The 23,957-nt window shown below is 32.4% G+C and overlaps 4 protein-coding genes across 7 annotated transcripts; 3 read left to right on the top strand and 1 right to left on the bottom strand.

The window, feature by feature from the left end:
- Positions 1–3,663: 3,663 nt before the first annotated feature.
- LOC145743406 (uncharacterized) lies at positions 3,664–6,008 on the top strand. Of its 2 annotated transcripts, XR_014281009.1 has the most exons (6): positions 3,664–3,755; positions 4,013–4,193; positions 4,536–4,723; positions 4,991–5,141; positions 5,486–5,645; positions 5,713–6,008. XR_014281009.1 is itself a non-coding variant. In XM_082561357.1 (3 exons), the coding sequence occupies exons 1-3, from the start codon at positions 3,681–3,683 to the stop codon at positions 4,679–4,681; spliced, it is 402 nt and encodes a 133-aa protein (XP_082417483.1). In that variant the 5' UTR covers positions 3,664–3,680; the 3' UTR covers positions 4,682–4,742. The 2 variants fall into 2 exon arrangements, 1 of the variants encoding a protein (XP_082417483.1); XM_082561357.1 differs by lacking the exons at positions 4,991–5,141; positions 5,486–5,645; positions 5,713–6,008 and having other exon boundaries at positions 4,536–4,742.
- A 451-nt stretch (positions 6,009–6,459) lies between these two features.
- On the top strand, positions 6,460–7,640 carry LOC145743667 (E3 ubiquitin-protein ligase RNF181-like). Of its 2 annotated transcripts, none has more exons than XM_082561697.1 (2): positions 6,460–6,854; positions 7,105–7,640. In XM_082561697.1, exon 2 carries the CDS (start codon positions 7,151–7,153, stop codon positions 7,583–7,585), a length of 435 nt encoding a protein of 144 aa, XP_082417823.1. In that variant the 5' UTR covers positions 6,460–6,854; positions 7,105–7,150; the 3' UTR covers positions 7,586–7,640. The 2 variants fall into 2 exon arrangements, with proteins under 2 accessions (XP_082417823.1, XP_082417821.1); XM_082561695.1 differs by having other exon boundaries at positions 6,461–6,854; positions 7,100–7,640.
- Positions 7,641–8,651: 1,011 nt separating this feature from the next.
- On the top strand, positions 8,652–17,099 carry LOC145743666 (parafibromin-like). Of its 2 annotated transcripts, XM_082561693.1 has the most exons (11): positions 8,652–8,797; positions 9,517–9,692; positions 10,144–10,307; positions 10,426–10,588; positions 11,015–11,307; positions 11,612–11,749; positions 13,824–14,021; positions 14,885–15,021; positions 15,511–15,611; positions 16,210–16,351; positions 16,430–17,099. In XM_082561693.1, the coding sequence occupies exons 1-11, from the start codon at positions 8,667–8,669 to the stop codon at positions 16,464–16,466; spliced, it is 1,680 nt and encodes a 559-aa protein (XP_082417819.1). In that variant the 5' UTR covers positions 8,652–8,666; the 3' UTR covers positions 16,467–17,099. The 2 variants fall into 2 exon arrangements, with proteins under 2 accessions (XP_082417819.1, XP_082417820.1); XM_082561694.1 differs by lacking the exons at positions 16,210–16,351; positions 16,430–17,099 and having other exon boundaries at positions 15,478–15,540.
- LOC145743664 (mannosylglucosyl-3-phosphoglycerate phosphatase-like) lies at positions 16,531–22,221 on the bottom strand. Its single transcript, XM_082561691.1, has 12 exons — positions 21,865–22,221; positions 20,697–21,042; positions 20,306–20,627; positions 19,990–20,229; positions 19,688–19,864; positions 18,973–19,092; positions 18,478–18,613; positions 18,209–18,414; positions 17,974–18,121; positions 17,735–17,877; positions 17,381–17,659; positions 16,531–17,104 (listed from the first exon to the last, which is right to left on the bottom strand). The coding sequence occupies exons 1-12, from the start codon at positions 21,875–21,877 to the stop codon at positions 16,703–16,705; spliced, it is 2,532 nt and encodes an 843-aa protein (XP_082417817.1). The 5' UTR covers positions 21,878–22,221; the 3' UTR covers positions 16,531–16,702.
- Between the last annotated feature and the right edge of the window lie 1,736 nt (positions 22,222–23,957).

The raw sequence follows: 23,957 nt of genomic DNA, 5'->3' as shown, positions 1-23,957 counted from the left end.
ACTGTAGTTGACCGGTTCACAAGGTGGCCAGAGGCGTACCCACTGCAAGAAACATCGACGACATCATGTGCAAAAGTTTTTATTCAACAATGGATATCTCGGTTTGGCATACCATCAACATTGTCATCAGAGGAGCACAGTTTACATCAAAACCATGGTCAGATATTGCTAAGTTTATGGGGACTTCTTTGCCATTTACCACAGCATTTCACCCACAGACAAACGGTCTGGTGGCACGATTTCATAGACAACTTAAGGCATCGTTGATGTCGCGACTTAATGACAACAATTGGGTTGACAAACTGCCTTGGGTTCTACTCTAATTTAGAACCGCACCCAAAGAAGATTTAGGATGTTCATCAGCAGAAATAGTGTATGGAGCACCACTCACCATTCCAGGCCATTTTGTGGAGGCTACAGACCAAAACATTGCACCTGAAGATTTTTTACAAAAGCTTGCCACATTATAAAACAAGAAGCGCCTCAAATCTCATGGCATTGTAAACCAAATAGCTACAAACCTTTTGATTTAAAGAACAGCAGCTTTGTTTTTGTCAAAAAGTGGGATACAAGGCGCCACTTTGCACCCCATATGAAGGTCCATATAAAGTTATTGAGCACGGATTAAAAACTTTTAAGATTAATATTGGCGGACGTACTGAAATAATCTCGATTGAGCGCATAAAACTTGCGTATCTGGATCGCAAAATTCCTGAACAGCTAGCCCAACCAAAGTTGCAAGGCAGACCTTGTAGGCAAATAATTCTAAATAAAACAAACGTAAAAACCCCTACAGAGACGAAAACAAACAATCGAAGAGATCGAAACAAACGTTAAATTAAACCACCACAACGGTTTACCCACATTTAACGTAAATGGACGATTTGCCACCTCTTGTGGGGGGGGGGTGGGAGATAATGTAGCAGCCACCTTAGTGACACTTGATTTTGCCTGATAAGAAGTTTGGGGTACTTTTTATATACCCCAAAATACTGGAGTTAATTCCACTTTTTTTGTGTCATAAATTGTTGAACAAAACAATGTAGTTTATTCTCCATCAGCAGATTATTTAACTGTTATGTCTCCAAGTTATTTAGTTTTATGTTTAGGCCACTCGGTCATATTTCTTTATCGAGATTAACTAACTGGAAAAAAATTAAATTAATTTTTTTTTTCAGGTCAGAGTGCCAGATTTAAACTCTCCAGAATTACTTGCTGGGTTAAGAGAGATTGTAGCTGGTGCTCAAGGTAGAATTTGTTTTAATGTTAGGTTGTGGTTTAAGCAACTATTTAGGATTTTTATATAAATCTTATTCTAAACAATTAGAAGTAGAATCTGAACTTGTTTTTGTTAAATTTTTCCTCCTTCAATTTGTTGACCAATTTTTCAACTTTTAGGTCCTGTTACTTTGCAAATACAATTTAATGATCATCGACAAATTCAACAAACCCACAATGTTCAACATCATGTGGAACAAATGGTAGCAAGGCAGACCAATGTACAGGAGCAAACTAACGTTGAACAGCTGACCGAAATACAACACCAAGATAAGACTGAGGTCCAGCATCAACACAACATTACTGGTGCAAATATACAACACCTTGGAGACAGATATGGAAATGCTGTCGGTAAAACTATTTTAAATTTAGTATCTCAAAAATGTACTTACCTGATATGCTTAATATGCCCATGTGTGATATGTAATGTCATTTATTTTTGGCAGTCATAAACTTAATATTTTTAATGACTGGTCACTTAAGAAATCCATAGTTCAGTAGTGAAATAGTGGACAAGCAAAAAGGTAGGTCAATAATTATGTATATTAAGCATAGCAGGCATATTGCGCATATTAGGTATAGCCATTTTGAGTTGCCCATTTTAATTTGTTTGGTTACAATTTAACACGGTTGTAAAACAATTTTTAAACTTTTTTTATAATTTATTTTGTATTACAGAAAGTGCATCTCAGCCAAACACCAGACCCAAACCAAACACCAGCTCCCAAGCAAACACCAGACCCAAACCAAATACCAGCTCCCAAGCAAACACCAGTGCCCAAGCAAACACCAGACCCAAACCAAACACCAGCTCCCAAGCAAACACCAGACCCAAACCAAACACCAGCTCCCAAGCAAACACCAGCGCCCAAGCAAACACCAGCTCCCAAGCAAACATCAGACCCAAACCAAACACCAGCTCCCAAGCAAACACCAGCGCCCAAGCAAACACCATACCCAAACCAAATACCATCTCCCAACCAAGCACCAGTTCCAAACCAAGTACTATCTCTCAACCAATTGTGATCAGCCAACGAGACCAACAACCAAATATACCTGCAGCTACACCCAAGCTTAAGGTAAATTCAAGGGATAGGCTGAATTCATGATAATTTAATTTGTTCAATTTCAGATTTTTTTTACAAAGATTTCCAAATTTATGTGTATATACTGTCAGCATATCTAGTAATTTATTTTAATCTATTTATAAGTATGTTTAAGCTATATTTTCAAGCTTTTATGCAACAAACACATTGACTACTTTTTTGTTTATTTTGCTGTTATAAGCATCATGTCTAAGCATTATGTCTAAGCTAGACCAGGATTAATTGTAGTGGTATTAGAATTAGTGGTGGTCATATGCATTATAGTTTTAATTAATTCAGAATTGTGATTCAATCCCGTTTCTAAATTTTTTTAATTAAACCTTATTTTTGTTTTAATGTTGTTATAGGAAAACCAACCAGTTAAAAATATCTTTATTATCACACTCCAGTTGACTGGTTTGCTTGCTTTAATGGTTGTTGAAACTGGATGCTACTTTGCTGGAGGACACAGGAGCGCTGATCCTGGCAAACTAGTGTTGGGCCTACTTGATGTTGTAACAAATGGGGTGCTTGAGATATTCATTAATAGAGTACAAGGGGGACCGTTTATTATTGAAATTGTGGCTGAAAATCAAACTGTTTATCATGAATTTTTTAAATATTTTGGCATAAAAAATAAATTGTTTAACAATTTTAATGTTTTTTTGCAAAACTATTCAATTCAAAATGGGTTTTCTGAAAGTGAATTAAAACTTGATTCAGTTGAAATAACTGAAGAAAAGAAAGTTTTGGTTTCTGAAGTTGAATTGAAAAAAATGAAAAGAAAAGCTGGGAAAAGAATTCACAAGTTTGTGACAACAAAAATAGAGGTAGGATTGTTTAAAGTTTATATTATTCTATGAATAGTTTTGTATTTAAACTGTATTTTTGGAAATAGAAAATATTATATGAATAGACTACTGTGGTATATAATTTTGTTCAAACAGTTATTCTCTAATAAAGATAACTGTATATAATTATAAATATCGCAATTTCAAACAAAGTTGTCATCAGAAGTTTTTATTGTGTAGCTTTTACAGCAGTTGTGATTGAAATGTGACTAGTTTATATATTTTTTTAAATTATTTTTTATCGATCTTTTATTTTCTTAAAAATATGCTAAGAACTAGTTTTCTTAATGTTTTTATCTACTTTTATTGATTATAACTTTTTATTTTATAGATAAAAGAAAAGAAAATAGGTAAGGGTTAAAATTGTATTGTTGAGATTTAATATGTTTGTTAAATATTAAATGTGTTTTGTTAAATTATTTTAACTCAAGAATTAATTTGTTTAGTTCCAACAAAGTTACTTATAATGGGAGGGGATTACCCCAATGAAACAAATGTTGTTTTGTTTGACTCTGTTACACAACAATGGACTCAAATGCCAGTAAGTTTTCTATATTTTACAATAAATATTTTTATTTTGTAAACTTGATTTTAATACAATAAGTTTATAGTTTAAGGCCAGAATATTATTTTTGTAAAATTTATTTTTATTTAAAAGATTTATGGTTTTTAAGTAATAAATTAATGACTAATTAAAATTGTTAATATGTTTTATTAAGTTTAAGTAAAAGTAAATTTACAGAGTTTTTAATTTTTTTTAATCTATTTAATGTTAACTTAAACAAAATATATTTGTAGAAATTAAATGAAGAAAGGGAGGGAGCTTCATCTGCTGTTGTCAACAAACAAGTTTTCGTCATGGGAGGGTATAGGAAATCCTCTGTTGAGAGTTTAAAGTTAGATGAAGTAGATCCACAATGGAAAGTTGAAAGTCCAATGAAACAAGATCGGTGGCGTGCATCATCAGCTACTTTAAATGGTATTAACTTTAAGTTGGTTAAAACTATTTGTTTATGGTATTTAAAACTGTGTTGTTTTGGTTTAGTTTTGTTTTACATTATTACATCACAAACCCAAATAATTAACTTTGTAACTTGCACAAAATTATAATTTTTTTAAATTCTTACGTAAACTAAAATAAATATTTAAAGTTTCATTAAAAAATTAATATTTGCAAAATATTTATTAACAATGTCCAATTGTGACACAATAACAATGCCCCATTGTTACAACTTTACTTTAAATTTTTATTGTTTTTATTCTTAGTTTTAAAAACTAAAAAATTAGAAAATTAATTTAAAGAAAATTAAAATTGTTTTAGATTGTATTTACACAACTGGAGGCGAAGATAAAAATAAAATTTTATCAAGTGGGGAATTCTTGAATGTGAGGACAAATAAAAGGGGAAATATTCCTGACATGATTGTTCCACGATGGGAACATGAATTACTTGCTGCAAGAGATTGAGTTTTAATGTTAAACCTAATACAGTTTACAAGAAAGTTATTTGTAAATTATTAAAATTATAAATTATTAAATAAAATTAGGACTTATTGAATAATTTGTAAATCATATTAAAAACTTTCAATGTAATTGTTTTATTAATTGTGCCATTTAAAATTACCCGAAACAAAACTTTAAACATTAAAAATTAGCTTGGTGGCAGTAGAGAACTTTTTTGTTAAAAAATGAATTACATTAAATAATTAAATATAATAATTAATTATTATTAAATAAACTTAATAAATTGTTTAAAAAATAAATATTCATGTTCAGGTAAATTATTTGCAATCTGGGGATTTAACGAGAAAGATGGAAGATTAAGTTCATCAGAATGTTTTGATTTTGATAAACAAAAGTGGTCTCTTGAAATATGATGTACGTGGTCATGCAGCTGTAGTTTTGGATGATTACATATTTGTTACTGGTCAGTATTATTAGTTAAGTTTATTATTGTGGCAGACTAGGTTATACGTCAGGGAATTAGTAAAAGTAAAATTATTTTTATTGCAACAAAAATTTAAATTAAATACAAAATGCAAAAAAAAAATTAGTAACTAATGCAAGATTTATTTTAAAATTAAATAGAAAAATAAAGAAGTGCCACACAGTCTTGCAATTGTTTTGGTTAACATAACTCTAAGTTATGATAAATAACATTTTATTGTTAAATTTAATATAAAAGAACTTTAAATTTTCTTAAGTTATAAATATTAAATGTTGTATGAGTTACATTAATTTGTAATTGGTAATTAATATAATTTAATCTAGGTGGATGGCAAGATGGCATTGGTGCAGTTTCATCAGTGATCAAATACAACATTATTACTAATACATGGTCAGAAGTTGCCCCAATGAACAAGGCTCGATGTGGTCACTGTGCCTCAGTTGTAGATGGCAAGATTTATGTTGTTGGGGGCTGGGGTCAAGTGTAAGTTAAACTAAATATTTAGTTTGTAATAATTTATTAAACTCTGGTTTATTGTTTTATTATTTAGGTTGTTTAGTGATGATCCAGTTAATTCCATTGAAGTATTTGATCCCACGAACAACAAGTGGACAATCATTGCTGAAACAAAATGTAAAATATATGGTGCAACAATGGTTGTTGTGTGACGTCATAATTATTATATTCCAAGTGATTATAATGTCATAAGAACGTTTTATTTACTGTTTTACATAATTTTTATTAATTTATTTTTTTTAATTAGCGCTTGATTTTTATTATAATAAAACTTGATTATGCAATTAAATGCCAATTAGTGAGTTTAAAACGTGGATATTTATGAATATTGCGCCGAGTAATTTTGTGTTGATTGTTATGCAATAAAATCATGGATATTTTAGAGTGGATTAGGGTTTAAATATTACAATTAAACTTATTCAATTTAAAGGTAAAACGTCACGTAAAATGACGTCATCAGAGAATTCGCATCGCTGTAGCGAACTTTTTATTAAAGCTGTCCCAAGATTAAGTTATGTCTATATTCTTGTTTATTGGGCAGCGTCTGTTCAGCAGAACGAAATTGCCTAACTGTTTTTAAAACAACATTTGCACTTAATAAAAAGCAAAAATAAATAGTTGAAAAAATATTATTTTAAGTTTATTTTTAACTTTGTAATGAGGACAACTACAAAGTTGATCATGCATACAATGTTTGAAAAAATTTAAAAGTCGCTGTAACGATTATTTGATATCTGCTAGTCATTGTAAATAAACAAATAAAACTTTTCTAGTCTTCATTAAAATGTTTTTTTTTTTGTTTAAATAAAGTTGTTTTAAATTCGAGAAAGTTAAGATTAACTTTTAAAACTACTAAATTGGTGACCCTGCCATAACATACTTAAAATCTTTATGTAAACATTGATACTTTTGGCATGTTTTAAATCATAAAATTGATTTTGTCATTTTTTCCCGTCGCATTTTTGTAATATTTATTGCGTAACCAGACACTTTGGCCCCCCGGTCACCTCGGCCAAGACACCAAAAAAATTGTGGTAAAGTGGTAAGTACACTTGCTACACTACAAAAGGTCGTGGGTTTAATCCCCACTGATATCATGCTGTAGAACCTTTGAGTAAGGCGCTATAAACAGTATGAACTGCTGATAAACCAACACTTCAGCAACTTAATTTTCAGGTAATAATAATCTAAAATATCTTAAACTGCTAAACTACTATCTTTGCTACTAGTTAACCAGTGCATTAATATGTGATTTGTCAATTTAAATAGAATGTTTAAGTACAAATTAATTTATTGTTAGCCTGTTGTTGTGTTAACACATACAATGTCCTGACGTGTGTCAAAATTAATTCCCTTTAGGTTTGTTTAATTAACAGAAATATTTTAAGTAGTTGGTTAAAACTAAGACATTTTTGTGTTAGGATAGCCATATATTATAAAGCCTCTCTGATCGAGGACAAACGATTAAAAAAATGGCATCTTATTTCGATGAGCATGACTGCACAAATAACGAAACAATTGATCTCACCTCAATTCTCCGAGCTTTCTTAAGTGGGGAAATTTCAGGGCTGTCAGATTTTATTCCACATGGAGAAAAACTTGCACCTCCCGCTTCTAAAAATGCAGTGGCAGCACTGCCTCGTCGACAACCAACTAATGATGATGTCACAAAGAACTGTCCAGTTTGTTTGTTGCCCTACAATGGGGTTTTAATTGACATGCCATGCCACCATACTTTTCATGGCTCGTGCCTCGAGCCGTGGCTTAAAAAGACAAATTCATGCCCATTATGTCGTTATGAACTTGTAACTGACGATCAAAGTTACGAGGAATTTAAATTGGAGAAACAAAGAGAAAAGGAAAGAGAGAAAAGAGTTGAAGAACTCCATAACTCAATGTTTGGTTGATAGTTTTCATTAACTTTGTTTTATTTAGAACGTAAAGAAGTTGCTGAAATTATTATGTGTTGATTATTTTATAAATTAGATTAATATTTAGTATTATAATAAATTTTAATTTTTAAGTTATTTTACACAAGGTTTTGGTCTTTATTTGATATTAAATTTTAAAGTTATATTAAATTTTTACATTAAAACTTTCTATTCTTTTTAAAACATAGTTGATCTGGTTTTATTAATTCAGTTAATAACCTACTTAAACATATTGCTGTGGGTAGATAAATACCTGAAATACCTTAAAACTTAAGTATACTTCTTCATATTAAAACAGTAATATTCCAAATTTGTTAATTTAAAATTTTTTTGTTATAACGGAATGTTTGTGTATGCGGTTGTGCAATAATAACTTTTGTTGTATTTTAACTGTAGTGTGTTTTGGATTTTTTATTTTATGTTTTTCTTTGTGGTTATATTGAATATTAATTAAAATAAACTTATATGAGTTAGTTGTGAGATTTAAATATTTTGTTTTGAATTAAACCTATTTTAACCTTTGCATAAAATGTACAATAACAGCTAACAATAATAAATTATAATTCTATAAAATTTTGGTCTTAATTTTTGTTAGGTTAACAAAAATTTTGATCATCACAAATGACTACATTTTTTTGCATTAAAGCTGTTCTGATACAAGGTAGGTCTTACCCAAATGGAGTCAATGTTATTAAGAAAGGAGTGCTGTAAAGTAAAGCAAAAATAAAGGGGTCATTATTATAGGTATAGCACACAACTTAGCATACTAAAACTGTCTAAGTTAACATTATTTTTTTTAAATTAAAAATAAATTGGGGATAAATAATATAATAAACGTTTTGCATGAGCGACTTTGTTTAGTTTATCCTCGATTTTAGCTTTAACGCAAATGCGGAACTTGCAGAAAATGCCACAAGTTTGTTTTTATATTTAGAGAAAACGTTTTATGCAGTAAACAAAGAGATAAATAAAATAGTTTGAGTTAATGGTCTAATCGTATGCGTTCAACAATATTTCATTTTTTTTCAGCTGTTATGTAGATAAGATTAATTTAATCATGGCAGATGCACTCAGTATTTTACGGGAATATAACATTGGTAAAAAAGCAATAGAAGAGCATGACGGGCATATTATTTTCGGGGATTTTTCCTGGCCTAAAAATGTGAAAACAAATTACATGATTTGGGGGTAAGTTAAGCATTTTTTTTTTATATATCTTTATTCTCGATGTGGAAAGGTTGACTTCACAACCTAAACATAGAGTAACATTTGTTACTTTAATCTCAAGTTGACTTTTCCAGTTCGGGATATTATAGATTATAATTGCCCGATAATTATGCTGCTGATTAAGTGCTGGCTCAGCAGGAGTTTATACCGTTTATAGCACCTTACTTAAGGGCGCTACAGTATGAAACCAGTGGGGATTGAACCCACGACTTCATGGTTGTGTAGCAAGTGTTCTTACCACTACACCATGCTACCGGTTAAATTTAATTCTAATCTGAACCAAATAACCAAGGTATTTGAAGCTCTATTAGATTTGTTGGCCAAGTTATAAAATGCGGGAAGGGCGGAATTTTTAAAACCTTTCCCTAGTCTTTTCTTGTGAATTCCGTCCTTTCTTTACTCATTTTAGTACTAATCGTTTCAACTGGCGGACGACGCTAATAGAGATCCAAATATTTGCTTTCATATCCCCACTGCTTTTATATTGCAGCAGGCTTTAAGTAATATACTATCAACAATACAAAAAACCCAAAACTGGGTTTGGGTAATAAATGTTACTTTATGTTTAGGTCATAAAGATGTTTTTTCCATAATAAGGATATTTGAATACCAAAAAATATCCTGTTTAAAAGTAATCGATAAGTTTATAAATTCTATAACTTGTTTTTTTTTTCCAACAGTACGGGGAAGGATGGTAGCAGTAAGGAATATTACACACTTGAGTCAATCTACTTCCTCATAAAGAACGTGAAGTTGTCACATCCCCTGTATGTCAGACACGCTGCAGCAGAAGAAATATCGGTCGTTCGCAGGCCGGACAGAAAAGACTTATTAGCTTATCTTAATGGAGATATTGGTAAGTTGTGAAATTGTTTTATTTGATATTATGAGATTTTTATTCATTTGTGGCTTCAAAAAAAATCTTAATAGTTGTCAGATATTTACACAAACACTGTTAAGTTTGCCCATACATTAATTGTTGGATAATGAGACCTAAACTGTGATTATGTTTTCCTATTGTGATTAAATTTAAAATCTGCGCTGTTAAATATTTTATTCTAGAAATATAATAAAGAATATATAAATATATATCTATGTGTGCTCAAACAATAGGTCTACAAAATAAATAAAACTTGCTGTTTGTGGTGTGCAGGTAAAATAGCGGGCGCAAATATTAGTTAAAAGTTGCGACCATATTACTACAATTAAATTGTAGCTTGTAGAGTAGGCTATCAACAAGTTATATAATTAAATAGTTATATAACCATATACAGAAAACTAAATTGATATTTTTGAAACATTATTAGCCACCTCAGCAAATGTCGACAAAAGTGCTCCACTTGATATCACGTTACAACGGCCGAGCAAAGTTGTCAAACGTGCGCCAACTTCCAATCAGACCGATGAAACCACTGAACCATTGCAAAAGAGATCGAGATATGAAGACCAACAAAAAGCCATCAGAAACAGGGTAAGTACTTTTGTTATTCAGGTAGACACTTTTATTAAAATGTAAATATAAGCTTGCCATACCAAAAAAAAATTTCTAAAATATTTTTAATGTTTTTTGACAATTATTATTTTTCCAGCAACGATTGGTTGATAGATTGGATGCAAAAGGTGAGAAAGCGGTGACGACAGAGCAAATAAAATCATCGATTTCCGAGGCTATTAGTGTTGAGAAAATTGCAGCCATGAAAGCGAAATATAAAGCAAGAAAACAGAAAACAATTCAAGAAGTTGATGTAAATGGTGAGTTGCTTAGGATAATAATTAACAACATTCTATATATATTAGAATTTTTTTTTGAAAATTCAATAAAGTCCTTGTTTGTGACTTTTTTCGATGATTGTTTTTTTTTTGTATTTATCCTCGATGTGGGAAAGTCGAATGCGCGACTTTAACATAGGGTAACATTAGTTACTTCGACCCAGTCTCAAGTTGCCTGTGGCAGTTTGGGATATTATTGATTATAATTGCCCGATAATTATGCTGCTGATTAAGTGCTTGCTCAGCAGGAGTTTTATAGTGCCTTACCCAAGGGTGCTACAACATGAGAGCAGTGGGGATTGAACCCACGACCTCATGTAATGTAGCAAGTGTATTTACCACTACACCACGCTGCCGGTTCAAATTGATAAATTATTGGAATAAAATTCGAAATTTAACTTTTTTAAGACGAACATGAACCTGTGACCTTTTCAACTTCCACTCACCTTGGTAACAATGCAGAGGTCACAGAAGATGACTCGACCTTTGATTTGACCTCTGAGATTATCTCGAGGGAGAGGAATTGGAGAACAAGGTCGTCCGTCCTTCAAAGCGCGGGCAAAGATTTTGCGAAAAATGTTTTTGTTTTGTTAAGCTCGATCAAAGCAAAAGAGGAGGGAGGAAAGAGTGAGAAGGAGCAAACGTCGACCAATCAGCATTCAAGCTCTAGTGTGGTGTCAACCAACAAACCTTCAATCACTGTGAGTAAAAACTTTTTAATCATTTTTTTGTTCGATTGTTTTTCTCAATGTTTTAATAATTTACTAGTTAAATTAAGCTGTTAGATTGCTTTTAGTTGTTAAATTAACTCCTTTATTTGATGGTTTTTGTCCTTTAATACAAATTAAATACACTTCGTTTCAAAAATATTTTGATACAATTCAAACTGTACAAAATTTATGCATTTTTTAAATTATTATTTTCAAATATTCTTGCAGCAAAATTTGCGTACTATCACATTTCACAAAATGGTTAAAATTTTTAACAAGTTTTATTTAATTTTAGACGACTCGAAAACCACAAACCCAGGTACCAGGTTATAGTAGATACGACCAAGAAAGATTTAAAGGAAAAGAGGAAACTTTGGGTTTCAGGATCGACACGATGGGAACGTATCAAAACATGAGTTTGAAATCTGTCATGGTAAGCTATATTTTTATTATTATTATTCATTGAATAAAAGTTTGGGAAGAAAATGCGACACATTGATTGTAGCACTTGGCATATCCATGTAAGGGCCTTGGTTTGATCTCTACTTTTTGATACATATATATGGTCCAAGGTTCGATTCCCACTGCTTACAGGTCCGATTTATATTATTTTTACCACATGAGGTCACTTTTATAATTTAATCGCTACTATTTCAACCCAATTAATTCTGTGTTTTTCCGGTATTGTGGTAAATCGGTCATGGTGTCGGACTAGAGCGCCACATGCGACATTGATCGTCCTTGGACCAGTGTTTACAGATAGCTTAAACACAACAAAAGGTTTAGGGTTCGAGTCGCACCATTGCCACACTATTTACTCTAAAGCCTGGCGTTTACAGATAGCTTAAAGAGATGGTTCGGTCGTAGAGTTTCCTTTTTAAATATGTTAGAATTTTTCCAACTTGCACGAGGATACCATTATTTTAAAAATTGGTCAAGTATTTTTTGAGATATCGGGATTTGAAGGTAAATATTGTAAATAGGGAAAGTCCCAACGCTCGCGAGTCACGTGACGCACGACGTCATCGTCGTAAGATCATATGCTGGCAGACATAGGAAAATGGCCATATTTTGTCCTCTCTGACCCGTTTGTTGTACTTTTTTAAAATTTTTTTTTGCAGAAAACAAACTTAACATAAAAAGCAATATTTAGGCATATTATATAAGACATTTTTTACTTTTAAAGTATTTTTAATTAGGTAGGCTGTATTTGAAAAATTCTAACAAATTAAGGTTATGTTGTTAATTTTAGAAATTTACAACCCAAAAACGGCCAGGATTGGTTGACAAACACTTACAAGAAACAGACAGGTTAATTGAGTGTTACTGAAGCAAAGTTTACCTGTTAGAACAGTATAGGTTTTGCTTAAAACTTAAAATATCCGACAATTTTGTTGGGTATCATATAAAACTAGTTCTAATCACTAAACGTCACTTGGATTAAGACACATAAAGTATATAATACATCAATAAACTATAAACTAAATATTCTGGTTAACATCTTTTATGGATTTTTTAATTAATAAACCAAACAATTTTCAACGTACAATATACGTAAGTAATTGCACCCCTGACAACAAATAATAGTGTTTGCTGCCCTTCTTAACTTTAGTTTGTGCTTTATACTTGTAAAAATATAACTAAAATAATTGTTATAGTATAACCAAAATAAAGTATATATTGTCTATATAGGCTAAATACTCTAACTTGAACAATTTGACAATATATTAGTTAACAACAATAAAGTGATTTTATTTTAAACAAAACTAAGACTGTGTTAACGGTAAACTTTGCCTTAAGTTGACCTGTTTTTTCTTGCAAAAGTTTGTAAGCGTTTTTGGCTGGTAAATTTTTAAAATTAACAGCATAGCCATAATTTGTTAAATTTTTTTAAATACGGCCTACCTAATTAAAAATACTTTAAAAGTAAAAAATATGTAATATGGCTAAATGTTTTATATAATATGGCTAAATATTGCTTTTTATGTTAAGTTTGTTTTCTGCAAAAAAAATTTATAAAAAAGTACAACAAACGGGTCAGAGAGAACAAAATAAGGTCATTTTCCTATGTCTGCCAGCATATGATCTTACGACGATGACGTCGTGCGTCACGTGACTCGCGAGCGTTGGGACTTTCCCTATTTACAATATTTACCTTCAAATCCCGATATCTCAAAAAATACTTGACCAATTTTTAAAATAATGGTATCCTCGTGCAAGTTGGAAAAATTCTAACATATTTAAAAAGGAAACTCTACGACCGAACCATCTCTTTAAACACAACAAAAGGTTTCGGAAAAAAAAACTATCTCTTTAAGGGGATATGAAAAAAAAAAGAAAAGTGTTCAATCCCCACTTTTCTCAGGTTCTACTATGTTCACCCCATAAAGTCCTAGGTTCTATCCCACCCCTTTCTATGCTTTATACACATATATACTACATTTAACCTGGAAAAAAATATTAGTTTCACCTTTTTACACTTTCTTAAATTTTATAAATTTTCATAGGAAGGTGCTGCTGGGAAGAAACCTGTTGCCCCGACTTCTACCAAATCTCGTTCGGTGATGAAACCCCCTTCTAGTATACCTGCCCAGCCCCCAAAACCCCCTAAAAGAGTATCAAGGACCCCTATAATTATAATCCCTGCCGCCACAACCTCCTTGATTACTTTGTATAATGCTAAAGACATTCTGCAAGACTTAAAGGTTTGTTAATGCTTTTTTTTAAGTATATATTTGTTAAATTTTATAAAATATTTTTATTCTGATTTTGTATTTAATTTTCCACTGCTGTCATGTTGTATGTTTGATTGACAACTACAAGCCACATTGTTATAGGTTCTGTCAGTAATCTACTAAAGATATTAGGGCAAAAATCTGTTAATAATTGAATAACAAAAGCCTTCGCCGGACTACTTTGTTTGTAATCAGCTACTAGTACAAAACTAATACCGGCAGCGTGGTGTAGTGGTAAGAACACTTGCTACACCACATGAGGTCGTAGGTTTAATCCTCACTGCTCTCATGCTATAGCACCCTTAAGTAAGGCGCTATAAACGGTATAAACTCCTGCTGAGCCAACATTTTATTGGCAGCTTAATTTCCAGGCAATTATAATCTAAAATATCTTAAACTACCACAGGCAACTTGGGACTGGATCAGAGTAACTAATGTTATTCTATGTTTAAGTCGCGCATTCGACCTTCCCACATTGAGGATAAAGATATATATAAAAAAATGTTTGTTTGGTTGAATTACGCTAAAGTTGTAAATTAAAAAAAATCTTTTTTGGTTTAAATCAAATTTTTATTGCTACACTTCTTTGAAATTCACTAAATAACATTAAAGAAGTAACTGTTTTGTAACAAATTACCATTTACTGAAATTATGTTTTGGTTAGCTATGCATGACAATGGACACAAATTCAATACCAATAAGACACAAATTAATGATTTAAAGTTGTGTTAACAAAAGTTAAATTCTTGTTCTGTTGTGGATATTCTCCTTTTTTTACAGATATAATTAAACATTCGGTCAATTTCTTAACAACAACATCTTCTTGTGTTTAGTTTGTGTCCACTGCGCAGAAGAAGTCATCTGGGATGAAGAGGGATAACGAGGTCCTGATCCAACGACAACGTGATTCCACAACTGTTCCATATCGAGTGATCGATTCCATCACAAAACTCCAAACTCACGAGGACTGGTAACAACTTTTATTTACTTAAATGATTGGTAACAACTTTTATTTACTTAATGTTGTACGAGTTGATAGCCCTACACTCAGAATTTAAATTGTTGTAATACGGTCATAACTCTTAACTAATATTTGCCAGCGATTATTTACTCGAGCACCAGAAACGGCAGTTCTATATCTTGTATATCTTTAAATCTATTTGTAAAACAAGTCAAAGGTTAATATTTGTCCCTAATAATTTACCAAGGCACCACAAACAGCAGTTTTAGTTATTTTGTAGACATATAAATTGAACATACATATATTTATATATTGTTTACTAAGCTTTGTTATATATAGATTACTCATAACTGCTTCTAAACTATTTAATCTTTGCCCAAGTAAACTTTTTAAAATATTAACTTTTATTTAATTTTTTAACTTGTTTTTAATTTTAACTATTTTTATATATTTTGGTTATTAAAGTGGTGCACAAAATAACCATAATTTTTGAACCAGGGAAAGAGTGGTTGGTGTTTTTGTGCAGGGACCAGCATGGCAATTCAAAGGATGGCCATGGTTGTTACAAGATGGTTCACCAGTGGATATCTTCTCAAAAAGTTAGTTTTTTATTTAGGTACTCAATGTATGGTCTGAAGTTTACACATTTTTTTTTTGTATATATCTTTATCCTCGATGTGGAAAAGTTGAATGCGCGACTTAAACATAAAATAACATCAGTTACTCCGACCCAGTCTCGAGTTGCCTGTGGCAGTTTGGGATATTATTGATTATATTCACTCGGTAATTATGATGCTGATTAAAAATTGGCTTAGCAGGAGTTCATACCATTTATAGCGCCTTACTCAAGAGCGCTACAGCATGAGATCAGTGGGAATTGAACCCACGACCTCATGTGTGGTGTAGCAAGTGTTCATAATAAAGGCCTGAGAATTAAACGGCAATTTCTTAAAAAGTAAAATTAAGTTCAAGTTAAATAAAAGATTGTAGGCCTGGCTTTTTCACTTATAATATCAATGTTTTTTCTATTCTATTTAGCTTATTTTGGCATCTTAAATTTGTATATGTATAACTAAGTCAGCTTTTAATTTGTATGTGTATAATTACGCTTATTTTTACCTTGTACATATATATAATATATGTAATTAAGGTTATTTTTAAAGTTTTAAATTTGTAAAAATTTAAACATTTTTTTAGTCCAAGCTTTCCACTTAAAGTTTGTGGAACAAAAGCTGGAACCGAACGTTGCCCGATGGAATGTTCACGTCATGCAGCTTAGTGAAACAAAACGACATATGGACCGTGCTGCTTTACTCAAATTTTGGGAAGTTCTTGATAAGTAAGTTGGTGGTTTGAATCTCGCTAAGGGACCTTTTTAGTTTTTTTTATTTTAGGTTTAAATTTTTATTTTTTTCAGGTTTATGATGAAAAACAAATCAAATCTACGTTTTTAAATGGTTCACTGACTTTCAATAGTATGCCTCAGTGACTTTAGTGATCTCGACAAACTTCCGCCTTTTTCTTGATTCATGAAGTCAGGGTTTCCCCAAAACTTATTCAGGGTTGCCGTTTTAAAATATTTTACGAAAAATATCATTTTTTTATTAAAAATATAAATGAAACGAATAAATATCACCAAGCGCATTTTGAAGAATATTTTTTCCTGAAATAAATAAAAATATTGCAAAAATTACAACTCCGACTCTTGGCAGTGGAAAATCCGACTCTCAATGAGCGGATAAATCTGCCACCGGAGGTCACTAGGTGACCTTGATCGTTCTTTTAGCATCCGATCATTTTCCGCTCCGCCCTGAAGTTTATCCTCTTTTAATTTTGCTATTTTTTGTGCGATTGTTAAATCAGAACCACCAGTGGCACTAGAAGGTTGGTGCCACAGCCGGGGTGATATAAACTGTGGCATGTGCCGCACTTTCATGGCCTGTGTCGTTGTAATGTTGTCATTATTAATCAAGTTCATTGATTTTTTAATTGATGCTACAGTAGATTCCTTGGGTTCATCGTGGTTGAATGCTTCTTGTGGGTCAAGGTCATTTGATGCTTTGACCCCGCGACCTTCGTCACATATTTCCACCTAGTGGACAAATAATAAGTTATTTTTGTGAAAATGTACTGCTACTAAATTGCAAAACTTATATCAAGATTTTGTACAATTCAATAAAAAAAATTTAAAAAAATATTTTTAAAGGTTAAATTTTGGTAAATATGTCGATCTCAAGGGCAAATAGTGTGTGGCATAGTCGCGAATTGAACCCGAAACCGTTCGGCTGGTATTATAATATAATACGTAACATTACAGAGAAGATGTTATTTTTAAAATAACGAATAAAAACATTAAAATGATGCCCACCTTGCAGTTTCTTTTTTGCTCAAATTCGGCCAATTTATCGATGTTCTCGATGTGATTCCGAACAACTGTTGATAACAAGGGACCCGAGTCTGGGTCAGTTAAAAGTGGACAGGAACTTAGACAGTTATAACCGTCTCTTCCTCTTGCAACATAAGCTTTTGTCGCCATTTTGTAAGTTTTGTTTAAGTCTAAGGGGAAATCACCTATCCTGATAGTGGATTGGATGACGCGGCTTCCAGGGGGCTGCTCGGGGTCAAACCCAAAGCACATGCCCGACACCTAGCGGATAAAAATATCATGTTTTAAACATTTGATATGTAAAAACTTTACTGAGCTTTAAAGGATAATTCTCACCTGTGGGAATCTCCCTTCTAGTTTGGGGTATTTACTGACCCCGTTCTCTAAAGCTTTTAACAATTGTTCTCCTGTGACGTTGATAGTCACAACCGTGTCGTTGATCGGTAAGATTGTCATCAGATCGTGAAGTTTAAATTCACCTAAAAATAGTTTTATTATGAACATCATTATAAACTCTTTAGCGCTTAGTGTGATTGTTACGTCATAACTTGTTTAAATTATATAAGAATACAGACCTTTGCTGTGGACTCCATCCGATCGAAAAGTCCCGGAGTTGATGATAACTACGTTAGACTTCGTCACAGTGGCCATTATGTCGGCCACAAAATTCCCCAGGGTGGTTTCCCTACTCCGTACCTCCATGAAACGACCATCCAACTCGTTCTGAAATAAAGAAAATATGTCATTTATGGTCTATGACGTCACAAAGTAACACAAACGTTGTAGAGTCGTCTTTATGACGTCATTTACCTCCATTCTTCCGATGCATTTGTCCAAACTTTTCTCCAGCGCTGACATATATTTGTGAACTATTTTCTTCATCGACGAATCCTCGGGTATTTCCTTTGTGACGTCATTACGCGTCACCTTGACGTCGATACAACCGTCGTGACGTAGGAAGACGTCAATCGCGGAAAAGTTGCGAAAATCACTTCCACTTTTAATAACAAGACATTCTGAAACAAAACAATTGATTTTAATGACGTCATTCTTGATTTCTAGTGACGTCACGCACTTACCATCAACCTCCTTGACCCCGTAGTTGTGATCGTGACCTCCTAGCACGAGGTCAACATCCGGGACCAACTGAGCGAGACGAATGTCGTTCGGCCACCTCATATGAGTGAGGGCAACAACGAAGTCCGCTCCTTCTTCCTGTGACGTCATAATAACATTTATTATAATTGTGGAGTTATAAAAGTTGTGGGTTAATAAAGTCATTTATAAGGTTACGTCATAAAATATACGTTACGTCATTAAATATTAAGAACACATTGCGTCATTATAAGCTAATCAAATGACGTCAGAAAGAGTCGGGTGTTTGCTAAAATTAAGATGTAGATTTACTTATATAGAACATACCACGCTTATGACATAATAGATAAAATGCGGCGTCGCGAAGCACATATGTGACGTCATCGGTTGACGTCAAGTACCGACAACAAGTTATTTATAAAAGGTGTTTATAAGTTTGATGACAGGTATGTCGTCTGTAATTATGACGTCATACTCACCCTTAGTTGTTTTGCAACTTGGTTCCCGACTGTGACGTAGTCATGGAATTGTAAATCGTTCTTATCAACGGTTGCTAAGGTGTCCAACCATTCTTCTTCAACCAAACCTAATATACCAACCTTAAAAAAAATTGAAAAAATTAAAAATTTTGAATGTTTTTTAGATCAAGTCATTTGAAAATGTTTAAAGAACTTTAATTTATTGGTAATTATCTGGTTAAAAATAGATGTGCTGGTGTTTTATTGGTGATAAATAAACTGAAAACGGCAAGTTTTTCTTTGGCGTTGTATTCCTGTTTTAATTTATACTAATTACCAAAATATTAAATTTTGTATTAATTTATGTTTTTACGATTTGTTATAGGGTTGGTGAACAGAAATAAATATTTTAAAACGGTTTACACTAGATCACAGTGTTATAATAAAAAACTAAAAATAGTAAAGTGTTAAACTGATTTTGGAGTTGTAGATTTTTAAATTTTACCCCAAAATATAAATTTAAAATTTACTCAGTTGCCTGTGGCAGTTTGGGATATTAACGATTATAATTGCCCGATAATTATGCTACTGATTAAGTGCTGGCTCAGCAGGAGTTCATACCGTTAATAGCACCTTACTCAAGGGCGCTACAGCATAGGAGCAGTGGGAATTAAACCTACGACCTCATGTGGTGTAGCCTTACCACTACACTACGTCACTAACAACAATATTTTACTTTTAATCCATTTTTTCTCGTGATCAACTTTTTTGTGATTCCTTCAGCAAGGTTCCGCCTCGTTAACTTATCGGTGACGTTACCAAGCAACCACTCTGACGTCATCTGTGACGCACATTTGGCTGCGTGTTCGACTCCGAAATCAAACTCGTGGTTTCCAAAAACGGCGAAATCGACCTAGGAATTAAATATAAATTATGACGTCATAATTAAACAACGTAACTAAATATTTAACCAATTGGTCTACTATATACCACGTGATCATTTGACAACGTGACTTTACCGTTTATGACGTCACTTACCCTTAATTCGTTGAGAACTTCGATCATGTGTGTTCCATTGGTCGCGCAACTCAACGTCGACGGATTCAAACAATCGCCACAAAATATCACCAACGGGGCTTCCCCGCTGTCACTTGTCATCTTGGTCACGTGACTTTTGAGGGCGTGTGCAAATCTCGCTGCTCCGCCCACTGGCTCCCTCTTGCGGCCGGCTATTTCGTAAACGTCGTTGAAATGAAGAATGCTCAGTTTTTGTTTAATCTACGTCACAATAGAGTTTGTTAGATAGTTACGTCATAATTTAATAGGTAAAATATTCTTCAAATTTGGTCCCTACCTTTGTGAGGTCACTCGAGTCTTTTATGAGGTCATCAGAGGCAATATTGTCCTGACTTTGTTCTTTTCTTCTTTTTGATCGACTCTCGCTCGGTTTTCTTTCCTCCTCATTATCCGTGAAGTGACTTCGTAGCCACCTGTCCTCCAAGTGCTTTGTGACGTCAGTGGGGTTTCCCCGTTGTACGTCAAGAAGGTCAGCTTTGCTCACTGACGTCATACCTACGTCTTTCTTGGTGACGTCAGCGTTGTCGTCGTCAGACGAACTTCTGACGTCATTTGGTTGAATTTTTGTTGGACAACATCCCATCTCGAACGATGGTAATCTATAAATTGTGACGTCATAATTAACAAAATGGAAGAAATAAAGAAAACAAGAATAAAGCGACTTTTACCTTCCTTCGCGTCTCGGATTTTTAGCTAGACAATTTTGATCGACCTCTGTTAGAATTTGAAGGTCATCACACTGTGGGGTTAAAGGTCGAAAGCAGGGGTCAGTAGGTGAACTTAGGCTACGCGTTCGAATACTTCTTTTACGCGCGGATGAATTTGTTTCGACTCTGCACAGATGAAAAGTAGCGCCTAAAGGTTTTTCTAAAACTTCGGCGGATGAATATTTATGAAATCGTTCGCTATTGTGCGAATAGTGTCTTGAATCCGCGTGAAAAGTGGGCGCGGCTTCGCTAAACAACACCTCTTTTGTTACGTCATTGAAACATTGTCCAATCACGTCGTCATTGCCTGCAAAATAATTATATTTGTTTAGGTGAAGTCCCGGAATAAGAAAAGGTTTAAATTATTTAACAGTCAGCGAAATTCTAGATTAAATTTAGGGAGTTCACCTTTATTTTGCAAAATGCATCTTCTGCGTGCATTTTAAAGCTTTAAATAAACTAATAAAACACATTCCTAAATTACGATGTTTGTTTAATTTAATTTTATGGTGTACTTACTTTTTATTCGTTGTTAAATTCTTTTAAATTTTATTTTTTGATTTAAAAAAAATTAAAATTAAATTTTTAATTTTAAAATAAAGTCATTACCTCGAGATAATGACTAATTGTGAGTTTTCTATTTATATTGTGACGTCACTTTCGTGTTAATGTAAAGTTACTACGAAGCAATTTTGTTTAATTAAACGAAAGTATAATCGTTTAAAAGAACGAAGTTAATTATTATTTTGGTCAATAAAAAACGGAAAAAATCAATATTTAAACCTGTATGCTCTTTCCCTTTGTATATACAGCGCTTGTTGTTTACAATAAACAATAAAATTAGGTTTAAAGGATGCAAATCATTTTTTTTGCAACTTTTTCTGATTCATATTCGAATATTTTATGATTTTTATTTTGCAAATTGGGTTAAATCATGAGATGACGTCAGAAACAGCTGTTTTGTGTTTACTAAATCACTGAACCGTAACGTGGTATGATATTGTTTTTTGTTTAAATCTATAATCAATACAAAAGCTTCACAAGGTTTATTTACATTCAAAACATAGGTTTTTTTATGTTTCTAAAAGCATTTTATTTATGTTATAAATATTTAAAACAACAAACTCACCGATGGCGTCCATGTTTTGACCTTGAAATACAAGTTATGTCCTTCTGTACAACTCTTATGCTTTACAGTATAGCATAGTATCTAAACATGAAATACTGATATTTAAAATGTTCTAATACCTAAAACTAAACTGTTTATTAAATATACTGCGCTAAACTGACTGCTAGACTGTCTAATTAAAAACTTAGTGCGCATAACTTTACAAGTTTAGTACAACTTTATTCAAATTATGACAAAAATTAGACATTTATAATATAAATCATTGTGAATACATATTTTTCAAGCAATTTAGAATTTAAATGTGGTATATAATATAATATAGTTATATCGTTGGACTGTAGTAACTATGGTTTGAACACAAAAGGAAATAGAGTCAGGGCGTACATTCATTATAAACTGTACACAACATCGCGTCATGCTACACGACGTTCCAAAATTTAAACTAACATTACAATAACTTTAAAACCTAATTAAAACCTGTATAATAATATTGTAACCTATTGTATAGCGTATCCTTACATTAAAAATTAAATTTCTGAAAAGGAATTTTACTAAAGTCGCGTTTTCTTTTATATTAACGCCGCTTCGAAAGTTTGGTATCGACGTGTGTCTCCTTTTTCCTTTTTATGAAAATCAATCTTTTAAACATCACTGCATAATACATTAGCAATATGACAACCAGTGTTAAGTACAGTAATACAATTGTAAAGAATTACTTTCTTTATATATACTGGTTGAATATTACTAATTAATTAATTAGTAAATGAACGGTAACTAATAGTTATTTTAATTTTACTTTTTAATTGTTCACCATTGTTACATTTTGTTAACACATAATCTGGTAATATGACGAATAATTCTCCATTTTCTACTATTGTGACACTGTATGATGTCATAAGCGCATAATTAGAATTGCACAACGTCGTAGTAAGAGTAGGTTGTTGTACACCGCAATGCGTATTTTAATTATGACGTCACAAAATAGTCGTTTGATATTGGTGTTTGTGAGTTAACAATATGAAAGTTAAACATGAAATTTAAATATTTACTTAAATGTTAAACTTAGAAAACTTTTCCTGAAAATTTGTTTAATTTGCAATTTTCATATTTGTTTTGAGCCTACTCATAAAAATTGTGGAAATTCCGTTATTATTTTAGCGAAATAAAACTTAAACAAAGGCCCCCATGCAGAAGCTATGATGAAAAATTATTTATTAATATTATTTATTTGTAAATAATGCACTAAAAAATTTAAATAGTAAAATAAAAAGCTAAAATACTTAATTTTATAGTCCAGAACATGCCATAGTTGTTAAATTTTACACTTGTATTATGATGTTACATAATAATTAAACGAAGCAACTTGATTCGCATTTAAAATAAATCTTGTGACCCGATTCCTGATATTTATTTAAAGTTGGAATTTAATTATATTTGTACGAAACTAAAGTATTGGCATGATTTTAGTTTCGTATTTACTTTTAAATGCTGACAAGATTTTGTAAAATTGAAATGTTTATTACATGTCTGTTATTAATTTTGGTTAATAATTTACTACTTCATACTCTTTTATATTTTCTTAATAGGTGTTTTTCTATTTTTATTGGGTGTGCTATTAGGACGTGTTTGAGATAGATGTAAACGCCGGACTCAAGGGTGAATAGTGTGGCATTGGTGCGGCTCGAACCCGAAACCTTTTGGTGTGTATAAGATATCTGTATACGCCGGGCTAAAACACAAATAATGTGGCATTGGTGCGGCTCGAACCCGAAACCTTTTGACGTGTTTAAGCTATCTGTAAATGCCGGGTTTACGGGTAAATAGTGTGGTATTGGTGCGGCTCGAACCCGAAACCTTTTGGTGTGTTTAAGCTATCTGTAAACGCCGGACTCAAGGGTGAATAGTGTGGTATTGGTGCGGCTCGAACCAAAACATTTTAGTGTGTTTAAGCTATCTGTAAACGCCGGACTCAAGGGTGAATAGTGTGGCATTAATGCGACTCGAACACGAAACCTTTTAGTGTGTTTAAGCTATCTGTAAACGCCGGACTCAAGGGCGAATAATGTGGCATTGGTGCGACTCGAACACGAAAC

This window comes from Corella eumyota, chromosome 2 (genome assembly GCF_963082875.1).
Source record: "Corella eumyota chromosome 2, kaCorEumy4.1, whole genome shotgun sequence".
Classification (NCBI taxonomy): Eukaryota; Metazoa; Chordata; class Ascidiacea; order Phlebobranchia; family Corellidae; genus Corella; species Corella eumyota.
Note: the sequence above shows the minus strand (reverse complement) of the source record. Positions and strands in the feature narration are given on the sequence as shown.